At 42.4% G+C, this 17,342-nt stretch overlaps 1 protein-coding gene across 2 annotated transcripts in view; it reads right to left on the bottom strand.

Moving 5' to 3' along the window:
• Positions 1 to 17,342, bottom strand: part of fstl5 (follistatin-like 5) — a 279,805-nt gene that overhangs the window by 69,237 nt on the left and 193,226 nt on the right. Inside the window, exons 8-9 of one of the 2 annotated variants that reach the window (XM_074674483.1) lie at positions 12,277 to 12,288; positions 6,553 to 6,673 (exon numbers count right to left, since the gene is read on the bottom strand). In XM_074674483.1, coding sequence (XP_074530584.1) covers positions 6,553 to 6,673; positions 12,277 to 12,288 — 133 coding nt within the window. The remainder of the gene's footprint in view (positions 1 to 6,552; positions 6,674 to 12,276; positions 12,289 to 17,342) is intronic. The other variant, XM_074674484.1, reaches the window with a different exon arrangement.

Here is a 17,342-nt window from a genome sequence, read left to right as displayed (position 1 = left end):
GCGGTCGGTGGGATTTTTCCACTCCAGCTCGATTCAGGCGAGACGTGCGAGACGTGGCGTTGTGATGTGTTCCTGAGCGTCAGCAGAGGCTCTGCATGGCGGCGGGCTGACAGCTCCATCATACCGCTCCCCGCCGCTCGTCAATCACTCAGCACGCCTCCTGTAGGCCGCGGTGTGCAGGAGATGAGCAGGCGTGCACACACACACACACACACACACACACACACACACACACACACACACACCAACAACACGGCCAGAGACCACTTCGCCATCGCTCTGCTGGGATGTTTCCAGCCGCGCCCGGTCGACTTGTTTCAGCTCTTCAATCAAACGGAGCTCATCGCTGTGACCTGAAAACAGACGATCATAACCCTCTGGTTTCTGCTGCACAGCCTCACACACGCTCAGGAGAACACGCCTGATCCTCCAGCTGTCATGTATGTGCAAACACACACTCTGACATTTACAGACACACACTGTCACAGAGCCTCTCCTTCACCTGAGCTCCACGCCCGACAGGAGCTCAGGTGAGTCATCCAGCAGACAGCTGCTCAGTCCAGAGACAGGTCCTGGTCCACATCTCCATCCCAGAGCCAGGAGAAAGGATGTTTTTAGTTCACCATGAAAAGGAAAAGCAGGAAAAGCAGGATCTGTTCCTGATCTGGGAGGAAATGAAGAAGCCTAATGGCTCCCAGGGGAAAACCGCCGCGCCGTCTTTATTTTCTTTCACCTCCAAAGGCGAGTTTTCTCGGGCGCGGCGCAGGCGTAGCTGGTTTTCTCTTTCTAATGTGTTTTTACTCATTTATTTTCTAAATCTAAACGCTGAAATTAAAATCAAAGCTCTGCGGTCTTCAGAGGCTTGTTTCCTCGAAGAATAATGAGCAACAACAAAAAAACTTAGAGCATGGTTTTATAAAATATTCATGTTTTTAAAGGAGTCGCTGAAAGTGCCCGAGTCACGAGTTGGTTCAGTAAATAAAAACAGAGAGGAGTCGTTTCCTGTTGGTGGGTCATAAAGTCACAGGGTGGAGTTTGATCTCTGAACGTCATAAAACATGAGGAGGAAACTTCAGCGTCACAGATGATCATTTTTATCCCGTTACTGAAAGAAACTCAGTCGAAGTTGAAACTGAGGACTGAGGGTTTTCCTGCGATAAAGACTCAGTTTCCCATGAGCACTCTGACCCACTTTCATGATGTGGCTCTTGCAAAGGCGAGAGCTTGAGCATTTTCTGTTCCTCACAACTTTTCCCAGGATGCAATGCAGCAAGGTGATGTGTTTAGTTATGTAGCGTTATTGTCCAACGTCCTCTTTCTTTAAGACTCTCCAGCTCCAGCGTCCACCGTTGGAAAACAACACCAGCAATCAATCCTCTCCCTCCAGAAACAGATTCACACAGCTGAACTTTAGCAGCCTGCGCAGAGAAACTTTAGGTCTGAGCTCCGTCAGTTTGTGTTTCTGACCTGATCACAGAAATAACCATATTTACCACAGATAATCTCAGTTCATATCAGAGATAGACAGATATATGAGTGACACTATTTCAAGATCACTTATAAAGACCTCAAAGGGCCAAACTGAAATCAGGTGTTTTTGTCTAATTTTCACCTGACCAGTCCAGAAAAATGTCTGATTTTAAGTTCTTTAAAGACAAATGAGTCTGAATTGCTGTAACAATTAAAAAACAATTTGCCAATCAAACAAGACAAACTCGCTGGAAAATTTTCTTGAAACAAGAATAATGTCTTAATACAAGAAAACTTTCTATTGCTCCATTGGTAGATTTTTTTTTTAATTATTATTATTTTATTTTTTTTGCTGTTATAAGAAATTCAGACCAAATTATGTCTTAAAGAACTTGAAATCAGACATTTTTTCTTGGATGTTGCAGAGCATTTGGATGAACTGTCGTTGCACGGCTTCCTGAGTGTTGTCAGACGATGAACACAATGAGGACAGAATAAAAATGTAAATATATAAAATGAAAAATAAAACTAATATTGACATTAAAATTTACAGTTTCTTCCGTGAATTAAAATAAATCTTTTCCAATAATCAGATCTAATATCTCTGTGTTATCACTCTCTAACGGTCATCCTGCTCCTGAAGGCGTCTGACCTTTTTCAGAGTCTCATGAAGGGAACAGCTGCCCGCTCTTGTCTTGGACCGCCTTAAATCTTATTGTGTCCTGGGTTAAGTACATCCTGGCACTTTGGCCTTCGCCGTGACCCTCTGCTGACTTTGCTGGGTCTTGTTTTCATTGACTGGACCTCTGACCTCCAGCTCCAGTTTGGACTCTTTCTTCGTGGGCGGATGAGCTGTTTGGTTTGTTCAGTCTTCCTCTTTCCTCCATCGATGTGTCCGTGTCTGTTTGACCCTCTGCATACAGTGAGGGTACACTGAACATTTTGTTTTTAAAGACCAATGAGTGGTTGGATATGTGCAGGGTGAGTTTCAGCTGATGGATAAATGAGATGTTGTAGCTGAGGCACTTTCTGAGCGTCCATCATACGGAGCGATGAGGTGACGCAGACTCTGGAGAGCTGCAGACAGAAACTGATTATATCTCTGGAAACCTGGGCACAGCAGCAGTCAGCGCTGTCCTCCTGTAACAAGCAGACAAACCTCTCCGTGTCTCCGTCCCAGGGGAGATCCTACATCTGAGGAGCTGCTGGCTCTGAGGTGAGCTCACAAACTATTTATCTTCCTGAATATCTCTCTGCTAACAGCCTCACCTGTAGCCCTGACCCTCCTCATCAGGGAATACAACCTGCTCATCCCAGGGGGAAGCTTTCCCGCCTGAGACCGGCCTTTAGCGGCGTGTGAGGAGTGAGCAGGACCTGTTGGTTTGTGAAGTGGAGTCAGTATAAAGTCTTTTTCCTGTTGTAACGTCGAGCAGGGACTCTCCACTGACAGCACAATGACATCCTGTTGATTTAGAGTCAAACAAAAAAACACCCAAACACTTCAGACGTCTGAAAACATCAGCACGTCAACGCCATGTACGATGGTCAACCTGCTGGTGACCGGCTGATTCTCAGCCTCATCAGAGACCGCTGGTCGACTCCAACAACAGATCCTACGCTGAGCCTAGATTAACCAACACAGGCTGCCAGCTCCAACAAACCCAAAGTCTATCCAGAGAGGTCTCAGTAAACTCCACGTGGACTGTTCACAGGCTGCTGGTCTGAAGCTAAAGCTGCGTTCATTCAGCAGAAACTCAACATTTCTACCAGCTGACGTCTTTACATGAGGGTTTTTATTAGGATGGGAAAATGTGAGAGTTGAAAAAACACATCAGAGGACACCAGACTGGATCAAAATGAGGACATGGAGCAGAAAAAGACAAAAAGTGGTGCAGAAACAAGAAATATTTGGGGCTAAAAATGTTGTTTTCAGATCAGAACAGTCTGAAAAATCAAATCCAGATCCTGATCCTGCCATAAAACCATCCAAAAGCCAAACTTGTGATTCACTTCTCCTCCCAGGACTTTGAGAAAACTCCCACAAATTATACATCAAAACGTGCAGTTTGGCCAGGATTGGTGTTCTATGACTTTTTTCACTATTTTGCGAAATTTTGGCTGAGTTATTCCCAAAAAACAACGAAAAATGTCTCATAAAGTATAAAGGGAATCTAGGACTCTCTCCCCCAAATTTCCACTAAGTTTGAGATGCTAAAACTTTGGCATTCTTCCACTTACAGGCACCATTTTTGCTTTAAAATGTTCCCTGATCTTTCCACTGTTCGGATTTGACTTTACTTTTCTATATCTTTTACAGTTTTTGAGATTTTACTCTTCAATCATCATAAACTTTTCAGTTTTTGCCCTGAAACCTCAGCTCCTAGAGTGCGGAACTTTTCAATTTTCACGTACAAGTTGTCATAACTTCAAAAATCTTCACAGTAGAAAAATAAAAAATACATTAAAACACTCCCATTCTTCTCCCGCTTCTTACAAAAGTAGTATTTTACCAAAAAAATGTACTGTTTTGCCAAAAATGCCCCAATGTAAGAGAAACCCTCATTTTTCTGTAATCTGGAGTAATGTTATTCTCTGACCTATTTTTCTCATCAGCTCCATTCCTAACTATATTTGTAGATCGCCGTCCTGCCCTCATTTCTAATCCTACAAACTTGGGAAGCACATCATCGTGTTCATCAGAGTCTCCAGATTCTCACGGTGTTTTTGTTTTTCTTCTAGCCCTTAGGGTTTCAGCATAAATGCAGGTTGTTCAGACCTATGTCTAGCCCAATACTCCTGCTTGAGATCAGTGGACACAAAGGAGTTCCAAAGTTCCACTGACACATCACACTCATTGTGACATCATCATCACCATGGTAACCACACAGCTGTGTTTACTGACTGATGAGGTCATTGAGGGACAGAGAAACACATGTGTCTGTTCATTATGCCTAAACAGCCAACATAAACACAGGTTAATGGGCTTCAACTACTTACACTGGCACACACACATTTACAGTCAGGATGAACTGCCTCACCAACAACACACTCTTCCTTTCTCTACGTGATGTTCCTGGGTCAGATCAGAGTTTGCTGATGTTCATGCAGCACGTAACACAGCAGAAAACTGACCTCTGACCTCTGACCTTACAGTCCGTAGACTCAGCACACAGCTGACACCAACTCAGATCCCAGGAAGTCTGGATTTGGCTCCCAGACACGTTAAGTCTTTGGACGCCATGGTAACCACGTGTCAGTCCAAACTGGGATCAGGGAACCACAACAACAGGCTAACAGGAGCATAAACAGCCCTTAAGGAGGGAGGGAACAGCTGAGGAGGACATGCTCTGATTACTCCTCTAACACAGTCAGAGGGCGATGATAAAACGGCCACAGACGGAGCGTGCACGCTGCGTCAGTAATGAATCACTGATAACTGCAAACAGCTTCAGCGACCTCAGGAAAGATGAAAACGGCGTTCGGCCTCGCTTTGTCCCGTCGCAGCCATCAGAAACACTTACATCTCAGATTATGTTTTCAGGACGAGGGCGGCTTCACGGGAGGGAAACTGAATTTATTTTCCCAGCAGCAGGGGAGGCTTCTCGATTTGATGATTCAACACACGCTTTCATTAATTTAGCCCCTGAAACGATTTGTTTTCTGCTAAAGTGGCTGGAAGAGTGGACAAAGTTTGCAGCCGGAGAACAAATTAGATGCAACTTCATTGATTTCTGTGGGTAAAGCTAGGTCACAGCCACAAAGCAGGAGCTGAGGAGGAGTGAGAGGACATAACGCGCCGCGGATAACAAATACACACAATAAAATCAACATCCTGGAGATAATCGTGTACAACGCAGACAGCATTACGCCGTCTTTATCAAGAGAAGCCGGTCAATACCGAGATCTGTCGGAAAATAAAACCAAAGCAGCGTGTAAAATCCATGACGGGAGGAAGAAATCAAAGCTGAACGATCCTCCACGCCCTGCACCAGCTGATGGAGCGGGCTGTGTCTGCTCCACAGGAAGTCTAAAGTAAAGGCACTTCCTGTCTGAGTTACACCATCTCTCGCTCTGAATCCACTTCCCCCGTCTCTCAGCTCTTTCTTAATTAAGTTTTAGAAAATCTCCATATTCACAGCGGAGTAACAGCCGTTCCTCTGAGACTCAGCCAGACCCAGGATGTGGGATTCATTGTCTGCAGGAAAAAGGTCATCTGGAAGTTTCTGTATCAGCTCCAGACCAACCTAATCGCTCCCATGGGATCAGCTCTGCTCCCACAAACACGACGCTGGGCGCAATGAGACCTGCGTGTTATTGTCATTAACCTCAGAGTGTTTCTGTCAGAGCAATGACAACGAAGCTGCTGTCTGTCACAGGAAGTGAATATTTGAAGCCTCGTCCTTTCCTAACGTGACCGTTTATTCACGTTTATTCATGTTAATTCATGTCCATGCAGCGATGAGGGAAACTCATTTGGCTGTCTTGTATTCAAGTCCTCTTTTTTCTTGAAAAGTTTTGTTTCCATTAGTTATACGAGGTTAAAAACGAGGTTTTACGTCATGTTTAACGATGATTGACAGCTGACGTTCTTGTGTATTTTTTTCTGGGATTGTAAAATATGTCTGGAGGTAGAGTCAGGAAGTGATTAGGCTCTGGAAAGATAAAAAATATTTATTGTTTATGTCACCCAGCTCCACTCAGATTCTCCCAGAATCCTTAGCAACGACAAACCACCTGAGACTGTTAGCATCACAAAAACCAGCTAACTTCCTGTGTTGTCTTCTGAAATCTTGGGAAACATTGCTGACACCCAACTTTAAATTTAATGTTTGCTGTAAAGATCCTCCATGAGTGATAGCCCCGCCTCTTTCTGAGAGTAATAACCAAACACAGAGAGGAAACACGCCGTGTAGAGCCACAGAAAGCTGCCACTTGCTTCCTGAGTGCAGCATCACACAGTTTATCCATTTCCTCTGAGAGCTTTCTCAGACACTCAGGGAGTTCAGGACGGTTATCAGAAATCAGATGAACAAAAATAAAAAGTGTTTCTGTTTGTTTTTTAGCTTTGCAGCTGCAGCTTACCGTTAACTTGGAGCGTGTGGGTCTGGAAAAGCTTCTCGTATCCGTCAGCGTGACAGGTGTAGTTGCCCATGTGAGTGGTGGTGACCTTGGTGATGTACAGGGAGCCGTCGTCCCCAAAGTCCTAAACGACAGGAGGAGAAAAATAAGTCTGAGCCACAGGTAGGAGTCAGGACAGGTTTTTCTTAAAGTGAGGGTGAAGCTGGAAATGAACAAAGTCTGTAACGACGCAAAACAACAACAACAACAACAACAACAAAACGCTCATGCTGTGTCCATCATCGTAAATAAACAGTTTCCAGATCCAAAAGGAAATAAACAGAAAAAAGCAGAAATATTTTAACATGTAAATAAAGAAGGCTCAATCAGAAAAATAAAACTATGAGTCAGTGTTCGACATGCAGCTTCAAAACAAACCAAACAACAAAACAAAGACACTGAAGCTACGTGTGATGCTAATGTCTGTAGCGCCCAGTGAAACATGATGGATTCATGCTGTGGTGGGATGATTAAACCAGTGAACTCAGGAGAAACAGAGCTGGACGAGGAGCAAACAGAGGAGTGAGTTATTCAGCCCTGAGACGGAGAGGAGCCCCCAAAGCTAATGAGCTAACGGACGCTGCGCCGCGCCGCGGGGACAGATCATCAAGGTGAGGAGGCTCTGCTGCCGTGCTGACGGGTCGTCGTCTCGAGCTTTTCCATCACAGGCTTTTCATCATGTCTGTGCAGAAACAACACGTGTCGACATGGACCTGGACGCTTCGTGGACACGTGGGTTTGCAAGTCCGACGATGCCCTGCAGGGTTTCTGACACAGGATCCTGGTTTGATTTTCGTAGTATCCTGTGTTTGACAACTAAAGTTTTCCTCCCCAGTCCGTGGACAGTCGCCTGCTACATTTTATGTTTAAGTTGGTTTTTTCCACTCCATATAATTTCATGTGTTAGACACACTTTTGTTTTTATCTTTTTGACACCTGAAATGTGTTTCCTGTTCATCATGATTTTCTTTTCTTTTTGAAACTTGAAAAGATCAAGTTCTCCCTGCGGGGAAATACCAATGCATTTTATAAGATCTGCTTTAAATCAAAGTGTCCTGCCACCACTATTGTCTTTTTGATAATATGAGTTTATCGATGCATTATGTGAGACTTTTTCTTTTTTTTTCTTCTTTTGTGTTTTTTTTTTTCTTTTTTCTCGTCTTGTGTGCCTGTTTTTTCTTTATAAATGTACATATTATGTTTTCTTTGTTTTTTATTTTTATTGATGTTATCTCCCTTGTTCATGATTGTGACTGCTAAAATGAAATAAAATGGGGAAAAAAAAAAAAAAAGTTGATTTTTTCCACTCCATATAATTTCATGTGTTAGACACACTTTTGTTTTTATCTTTTTGACACCTGAAATGTGTTTCCTGTTCATCAGTGGGACTTAAAAACTAGTATGAAATGCACTGATGATGGCGCTCTCAGAGGGAGAAACCACTTTAATGTGAGAGCGTACGGGACCAGGTGAACCAGGCAGATTCAGGTAATATGACTCACTTTTTGAGACTTTTCCTCTTCTGGCGTTAGTAAAAAAAAAGACTTTGCAGCATTTAACATGTTTTACTAAATGTTTTACTAACTGCTAAACTTCCTCTGAGGTAGTTTGATGACAGGGTGGAGTTTACAGATGGAGCTAGTGAAGGCTACACATCTGCACAGAAAGTGCACATTGCTGATTACAGCAGAATTCACTGGAGATTACATGCCCGTAATTTGAAAACTTCCCAGGTGAGATCTCCAATTTCCGACCCTTAAAGGCAAATTATGACTTTGGTTTGAACACGAGGAATTCTGGGATGTAAACAAACCAACATGGCCGATGTTATTTGCATAATTCTTACTCATTTAATCACCAAAGAAGCTGCAACTTGCTAAGTTAACAGAAGGTAACAGAAGCTTATAATTTAAATTTTACAGTATTTGTTGTTATACTGAAACATGTTTTGTTTCTATTAATGCACTGAAAACTAGCTAACGCCAGAGCTATCATGCTATTTGATATTATATTGACAAAGTATTGAATTGTTTAGTCAGTGATGCTAAATCACAAGTCGACACTTAAAGGTACATCGATCTGTCAGATTATAAATCTCTAGAAACTTTCTGAAACATTAACTTAAAAACAGTGTTTTTCAGCTTCCTGCTCTGCGTCTCCACGGCGTCTCCACCGCAGCCTTCATTAAGCTTTTCCTTTCAGAGCCGACTAATTTGATGGAGGCTTCGTGTCAAAACGTGTTCACCCCTGACGCCGCCGTGCATTAAGAGCATCCTTCAGGTTTCTTTGAGCGCGGTGAACTTCTGATCCTGAGATTGTCCGTGTCTCTGCCCCCGAACAGAGCGCTCCATTCTTCCTCTCAAACATCCGTCCCTAATTACTGCTCCTCTTCACCACAGTTCACGGACTAAATTGCTTTTTCTCATTAAAAAGCTTTTAACATTTCCATCACATCTTCATCATCCCGCGTCGCTGTGAGCGTCTGCAGACGGCCTGGAAAGTCAGTCATAGTTTCCCAGGCACACAGCGTGTTTATCAGCTCGTCGTGGCGTGCTGCGGTCCGACCTGGGAGCTGGAGCTGAGTGAAGCGTCAGCGCCTGGCGGTATGAGGGGAAATCGATGGCGTGTTTTGGCCCCGCGGGCTGGGAGCATATTGTGTCACCTCCTTAAATGAAAAATGAACGGGGGAGAAATGAAACTCAGGGGGTGGAACGGCGGCGGCGGCGGAGGCTGTCGACATGATTCCTCCACCTCACCTCAGCAGCAGCTATCAGCAGCAGCCAGCGCCTAGCTCTCTGCAGACGCAGCACGCCACAGCGAGGGGGACAAGGGCGGGTAGAGGTGGGTTCACAAATAGACCCCGGCCTTCAAGAAAGCGTAATTAATAAAGCTGTCAGTGACAGGTCACCTCTGAAAGGACAGCACTGAGCACGCTCCGTGGACAGCTGACCTCTCTGAAAGTGACGAGGCGTTTCACAAAGCGGCGTCTGCAGAAGTCACCGGTCAGGCCGCGTGGAGCTACGAGGGGAACGCAGCACGCTGGGCGAAACTCCCCCTGCTGAGAGGACGGAGTCAGACCTCAAAACTAAACCATTTCAAGTCCACAGGGCTAAAAATACCCAGCGGCTGGTTTCCAGGATCCACATGTTCTCCTCTGAGTTCAGGGCTCAGAGTCCCACAGCGAGCTCTGTGTGACGTCCAGATCTGCCTTAACGTACCAGAGTTTCACTTTCTCTGGATAAAACTCTGCATCTTCCTCAACTCTGGGTTTAAACTGTATGAAACTGGAGTTTGTCGCTACAACTCAAACTCCAAAGAGTTACAAAGAGCCGCAAAAAGCATGGTCTTACAAACACACTTCCTCTTACACCTAAATGAATTTACAAAAAATGGAAATCAATACATTTCCAATTTTCAAAGTCAGATCTAATGTGTTTGTAAGTGCGTTTAGATTTGTACCCGGAGACGTGTCAAAGACAAATTTCTTTCTATCTATCTATCTATCTATCTATCTATCTATCTATCTATCTATCTATCTATCTATCTATCTATCTTCTATCTATCTATCTATCTATCTATCTATCTATCTATCTATCTATCTATCTATCTATCTATCTATCTATCTATCTATCTGTCTATCTATCTATCTTTCTATCTATCTATCTATCTATCTATCTATCTATCTATCTATCTATCTATCTATCTATCTGTCTATCTATCTATCTATCTATCTATCTATCTATCTATCTATCTTCTATCTATCTATCTATCTTTCTATCTATCTATCTATCTATCTATCTATCTATCTATCTATCTATCTTTCTATCTATCTATCTATCTATCTATCTATCTATCTATCTATCTATCTATCTATCTATCTATCTATCTATCTGTCTATCTATCTATCTATCTATCTATCTTTCTATCTATCTATCTATCTATCATCTATCTATCTATCTATCTATCTATCTATCTATCTGTCTATCTATCTATCTATCTATCTATCTTTCTATCTATCTATCTATCTATCTATCTATCTATCTATCTATCTATCTATCTGTCTATCTATCTATCTATCTATCTATCTATCCATCCATCTATCTATCTATCTATCTATCTATCTATCTATCTATCTATCTATCTATCTATCTATCTATCTATGAGCACAGAAGGGATTGAGAGAAGCGCATGTCGAGAAAAGAAACTGAAACTTAAGTATCAATCTCATCACCCAAGTATTGATCAATACTGGTCCCAACGTTTGCAACAATTACCAGTCTAATATATCAATCAATCAATCAGTTTTATGAGTGGATCAAAGAGCTGTACACTGAAAGCCACATGCGGCTCGCGAGCCACAGGTTGACCACCCCTGCTTCAGTACCTCAGAGCCTGAATGACCAAAGGATCGTGCAGATTTTTACCTGCTTAAATGAGCCAAAATGATGAATTCACAGATGTTTTTCTAACTGAGCTGCAGAGTGAAGAGCGTCTCCGTGCACAGACGTATTTAGCCCTTTGCTAATGTTTCAGATACTCCACAAACTGTGAGTCTAAAACACAACTTCAGGAGGTTTTTACCATCAGAGAGAGGAGAAAAGAATCAGGTTTTCCTCTAAGTGGGGCAGAAAGCTGCAGATCTATCATGAACAGATCTATCATGAACAGATCTTTCCTTTAACTCTCACTGCGTCATGTTTCTTTAAAGCTGCTCTCCAGCATGAACGTGTTTCAGGAACGCTAACTTTCATCCCTCGCAGCGTGTGCCGAGCGCTCCAACATGTTTTCACGTCGCTCAGCAGGAGGTCTGCCTGTTCCAACGGTTCGTACAGTTACAGCTTCACCCGTCGGGCTGTAAATCCAGAGCTGTTCTCTGTTTTTCCAATAAAACACAAACACAGTCGGACCAGAGCGGACACGCATTGATTCTGGTAAAACATGGTGTTTGTGTTTCTGAAGCGTGATTAGCCGTGTTTCTCCTTAATGAGCCGCAGCGCTGCACTGTGGCACATTTCTTCATCACCACGCAGCAGCCGCTGCTTTTCCTCACACGTCAGGGGAAAGTGTTTGGTGTGGTTTTTAAATTAGCTGCAGCTTCTTGACCTGATGCTTAACTTTTTTAACAGATGGAGAGAGGCAGGAAGCAGCAGAGAGGCTCCAGGAGTCGACGCATTTACGGACGAGTAGCCGGTGAATGATGAAGACGAAACTTTCTCTACAGCGGTGTTTACAGACTGTTTGAAAGGCATGTTTTTCAAAGGGCATGCTAGCTCACATTTTTGCCACCCAGGACGGCCATGTTTGCATGTTTTGGCTCAGAGAGTCACCTGAGTGGGCATTTATGCATGATTTGGAGGCACTTAAGCACCGTTTTTAGCACTTTATGCTGTCTTTAAACAACTGGGCCATGCACGCAGGGGCAACCACACCCCTTGCCCCCCTGCTGTGCACACCACTGGTTCCCTACCCTTCAAACTTTGCTGGTTTTAGTAAAACCAGTCTTTTGTAAATGCAATCCCAGTGCTTTAACTCTCTAACGACCTGTGTTTGGGCTTTTCTGATTATCATGCTAACACCTGTGCTCTGCAGCTCATTAGCTTTGTGGGCTTGTTGTGAATGAACCATAAATTAAAAGGTGAAGTGATGTCCGTCTGTTGAAGAAATAAAGAGTTAAAAAAACAAACCTACCTGAGACGGGATCTGTTGGAGAGAAACAGGTTAAACACGATGAGTTTCATTCAATAATAAGACAGAGGAACATTTCCAAGCTAGCAGGCGACAGTGATGCTACACCAGTTTGGTTTTCTGCTGCATTCTGACTGAGGATACTGAATAAATCTAGAAACGTATCGAATTCAAGGCCTTGCATTTGATTTACCACTCATTGCTTGTTCCCTATATTTCTTACTGTGCTGAATTGTGGGGATCCACCTTCAAAACTGTCATAAGTTCAATAATAAAAATGCAAAAAAAGCGATACGTGTTATCAACAAGGCTGATTATTATGCTCACACGGAGCCACTGTTTCTAAATTCTCATATTATAATATTTTCTGATCTGTTTTATTATAAATTAATGCAAATTATGTTCAAAGCAAAATCAAAAATGCTCCCTGACAGTCCAGATATTCTCAGAGGTGTTTGTAAATTTACTGTTAAAAAAAGCTAAATGAGGTATGAAAAAGAGATGTGTCTCTGTTATTGGAGTTAAATTCTGTAACGATGCCAGAATAAATTTAAAAACGTGTCGTTCTTTTTTTGTTTTTCAGAAAATGGTTTGTAAAAGGGAATTGTAAGAAAGTGTCGTTGTTTCTTTGCTTTTCTGGAGGTTGGTAGCCTAATAAGTTGATAACATAGGAGAGGCCTTTATAAGCAGTCTGCTTTGCCTTTCTGTCATTAATCAACACATGACTTTTGACTCTGTTATTTTGTGTGAAATGTCAATATTGGGTTCAATATTTGGTGTTGACATGACTAAATAAATGAAATGAAAAAAAAAAAAGATGGTAGAGTAAATCCCAGCCTGTAACATCAGGGAAAATAATCTAATTGCAATTTTTTTGGACCAATATTGTGATTGCGATTTAGCATGCAATTTATTTTATTTTATTTTATTTTATTTTATTTTTTTAAATTTTATTATCATTATTATTTTTCATTTTATCTATTTATTTATTTTTAAATGGGGGGGTATCTTTTGCATTATTTACTTATTATCTATTTATTATTTTATTAATTACTAAAACTATTAATAAAATCATTCTATAGTATGAAGGCTAGGCCTACATGTTGTGATGAAATGAAAAAGACTGAAGGTATGTGTACATGAAACTTAAAAAAATATATATATTTTAATAAATTGCAGACTTGCAGACTGCGATTAGAAAATTGCACTCTGTTACATTGCGATGTCTGTTTAAATTGGATTAATTGTTCAGCCCTCGGCTGGAGGTGATAAAAAGTGACCAGCAGCTGATTTTACTGCAGTTACTGCACAGAGAGAGGAGAGCTCAGACCAGATGGACTGACAGCGACGAGACTGACCTCATGAAATGCTGCAGGAAATATAAAGATGGTTCATAAAAACAGTTCAGGATGCAGGATCAGAAATATTTGGGGATAAAAATGTTGTTTGAGGTCGAAATAATCTAAAAGATCAAATCCAGATCCTGATCCTGCCATGAAACCATCCTGACACATTTCCCCCACAGCGCCCTCTAATGGAGAACAACAGATCAGAGTCTGCTGATGTAAACACAGCACATAACCCTGCAGGAAACTGAGCACTGATGATCTGGATCAGAGACACCTGAGGGACAGGTTTTACAGAAAGAGTTCACACACACACACACACACACACACACACACACACACACACACACATGCAGAGCAGTTTCACGTCAGAGTGTGTTTCTGGACTCACTCAGACCAGATGAGTAAGATAATAAACATGCCCTGCTGATAAAGGTGGAGATGTATTGAAAGTGACCGCAGCGACGTAGGAAGATTTATGAGTTATCTGCTCCATAAAGATGCAGCGTTTCATTTCTCCATCCTCTGGGAGCAGCTGAGCGGGAGCACAGACACCTCCACCGGGCCGTACGCTGATCAGATCTGAGCTGTGATGATAGAAAGTATCACACACACTCAGGGAAACATGTGCTACAGCTCAGAGACCCACACAGCAAAGCATGATGGGACATTTGGCCCTGGCTGCTTCCTGGTGTTGTTATCTGCACGTCTTTCCAATCTGACGACCTTCACCGTGACTTTGAGAGTTCACGTCTTCAGCGGGAAGAATCTGAGAAAGACTTTCTACAAACTCCTCAGCTCTTCACTGAGAGGATGCTCAAACTTTAAAATATTATAAAATAAAACTGCATTTTTCATCCTCTGCTGTTTCTGAAACTTCAGGATCAGCATCCCCGGACACAAACACTCACACACACACACACTTCGCAGACACACACACACAGATCTGACTGTCTCTGGCTGGGCCACTCAGGGAGGATTGAAATACTGACAGCCTTGGATGATGATGCAACAGCCAGCAACTGTCAACTTCATGGAATTACAGTAAGCTGCTTTGTCAAAATTTAGAGAGGCTCCATTGAACTCCGGGATACAAGCGCACCGCCGGGATTAACGCCGATCCACTAAGTCTGAGCGTCGGCAGCATTTCTAAAACATCCACGCTCCAGAGTGGGAAGGCTGTGAGATCAGACTGCATAAAGCTCCCGTGTGGACTCGCAGGAATCTGCTCTAATTAAGGCTGGCAGTGGATACTCACAAATATTAACAGCCAGCAATTATGCAGAAATTGTCTGCGAGGCGATTTGAAGCAGTCTGAGGATGCCAGGTGCAGACAAATCCATCCTCCTCTGGAAGGAGCAACAATGATTGACTGCTCGTCTGAGAGCCAAAAATAAATCTGGATTAAGCTGCAGCCGGTTCGTTCCCAGCGGTGGTTCCCGTGATGCTGCGTGGTCTGCACATATTTTCTGATGAGTCACTGGAGACTGTAAATACTCCTGCTGATTCACTGGCTGCGCTGCCTGCTGCAGATGCTCAGGATGTATTTTCTGCACCTGCAGGCGCTGCAGCTCTGGGCGTGTTAGGCTTCAAGAAAAAAATCACATCTGACAATCACAGACCTCCAGGGTCAGAGAGCAGAGGCTTCTGGGAGAGCGGAGGAGAGTCAGAGCCCGGCTCGGTCTCATTTCATAAAGCTGAACGCACATCATCGCAGCGTGCTGCGCGCTCTGCAGAGACGCTTTAAACCAGCAGAAACACACAGAGAGCCCCGAGCAGCAAGAGGTTCAAGGATGATCAGAGATGCACTCTGCTGAGTCTTTTCTGGAGCGAAGAAGAGTTTTTAGTAGAGACGTCCCTGATCCTGATTATTTAGTGTTTAGTATTAGCCCATACCGAGTCCTGGTTCTTGGGTTTGGAGAAAAACTCTGCTAAAGAAAGAAGAAAGTGAAGCTGCACACTTTGTGCTGACAGCACTAAAACGTTTAAAAAAAAAAAAAAAAAAAAAGTTAAAACATGTTTTGATCTTATTGAGTCCATTTAACTTAGTCCATTCAGTTTTGATGTTAAACCCTCTGGATCCCAAACCCACAGATGGGATTATAAGTATATTATATTATGATAATTAAAATAAGAGGATCCAAATACAACTTATTTTTAATGACCGGTATTTTAGGGTAAACGCTGAAATCCTGATGTTGAATTCAACTCCTTTTTAAGACTTTTTTAAAAAACCTTTCAAAAAGTCTTAAAACCTTATCGCGACTTTGAGCTGCTGTCAGGAACCGATCTTTTTTACAGTTGTAGTTTGCATTTTAATATAAATTAGGTAAACTGAGAAGGAATAAAGCTTGATAAAATAAATGAAACTAAAGGCAGGTTAATTTCACTCCCCTTCCCACAAAAAGTAACAGCAGTTATTTTAGGCCAACTTGCAGAAAAAAAAAAAAAAAATTCATCATTGTCAAAATGTTGTTTGCTTTCTATCAGCGTTACATAAGGACAGCGACTAAACTACGGTACGAACTGAGTTTATCACATTAGCCTTCAGATATGTAGGGCTGCTAGCGCTACATTTAGCCCACACCTCACAAAATGACTTTGCTTGTTGTCACGTCTCAAACAACAGCTCTATGTAACTGTATTAATAAATAACTTGTCTCATCGCGTTGTATCCAGTAAAAAGGTGATTTAAACAAAGACAATTTAAAGCAGCTAAAGCGTCACCAGATGAGAAGTTGAGCCTCGGTCAACTTTATGTTAATTAGCTTTGACGCAGTTCAGCTGCAAACGGTGGCAACCAATCAGAGTAGAGATGTCCTTCGACCGAGCGGGCCCGAAAGAACAACACATGTAACTTTGGTTCCTGGTTCCGTCTTGGAAACAGAAAAGCTCATAAACTGTGTTCAGGCTCATCCTGTTCTTTATAACATCCGCCTTTTTAGCTACAACAACAACAACAAAACAATGTTTCCTGGGATCGTGTCGTGGAGGTGGTAGATTGTTCTAGTGAGTTAAAAAAATGTGCAGTAACAGCAGAAAAAAGAGAAGTGAAGTGTAGTCTGTGGCAAAGACGTAGCCTAGCCTAGCATGTTAGCATTTCTAGCTTCATCTGAATGAGATGACACCAGGGCTCCAGACGAACTTTGTTTAGCAACGATCTGAGGTTTATCCTGGGGGGGGGGGGTTACTTTATTACCAAACAGTCTCTGCTGGATCCTTCTGGATCCTTCTGGATCCTTCTGTGGATGGCTGGATTCTGCACCAGGATCTGAACGGACCCCGGTGACCTGGTTTTCTCTTGTCTGGGATTGGGGTGACATCAAAGCTATTTTTTGGTGTTTTTTGGCCTGGTGTACCAGTGATTTTTGTTTCTCAATCAAGTATTTTTGTTTTGGCTACCCTTTTTTCTTCCTTGAGGATTTATCTTTCATTTCTAGTGGAGTAACGTCGCTTTGTGTTACAGACTGAAGAGGACCGAAAAAAAAAATAAAACAGGATTAAAGGACCATTCAATATAGTGTGAAGAAGGACAGCTTGTATTTTTTTGTTAGTTGGGAACTTTTTCATGATTTTGGTTTATGAACATTGGGATTATTGTTTTATTTTGGTTAGGAACAGGGAATATGCACGGGCTGCACAGGGGTTTAATTTATTTAAGTTTGAAGATTAACAGATTAACATCGAGTCCAGCTCCTGGGTATTTTTCTTTGGGATTATAAA

Source organism: Halichoeres trimaculatus, unplaced genomic scaffold (genome assembly GCF_033239565.1).
Source record: "Halichoeres trimaculatus isolate MK-OKI-2021-1 unplaced genomic scaffold, fHalTri1.1 fHalTri1_scaffold_7, whole genome shotgun sequence".
Classification (NCBI taxonomy): Eukaryota; Metazoa; Chordata; class Actinopteri; order Labriformes; family Labridae; genus Halichoeres; species Halichoeres trimaculatus.
This window is presented reverse-complemented; position numbering and strand designations above follow the sequence as displayed.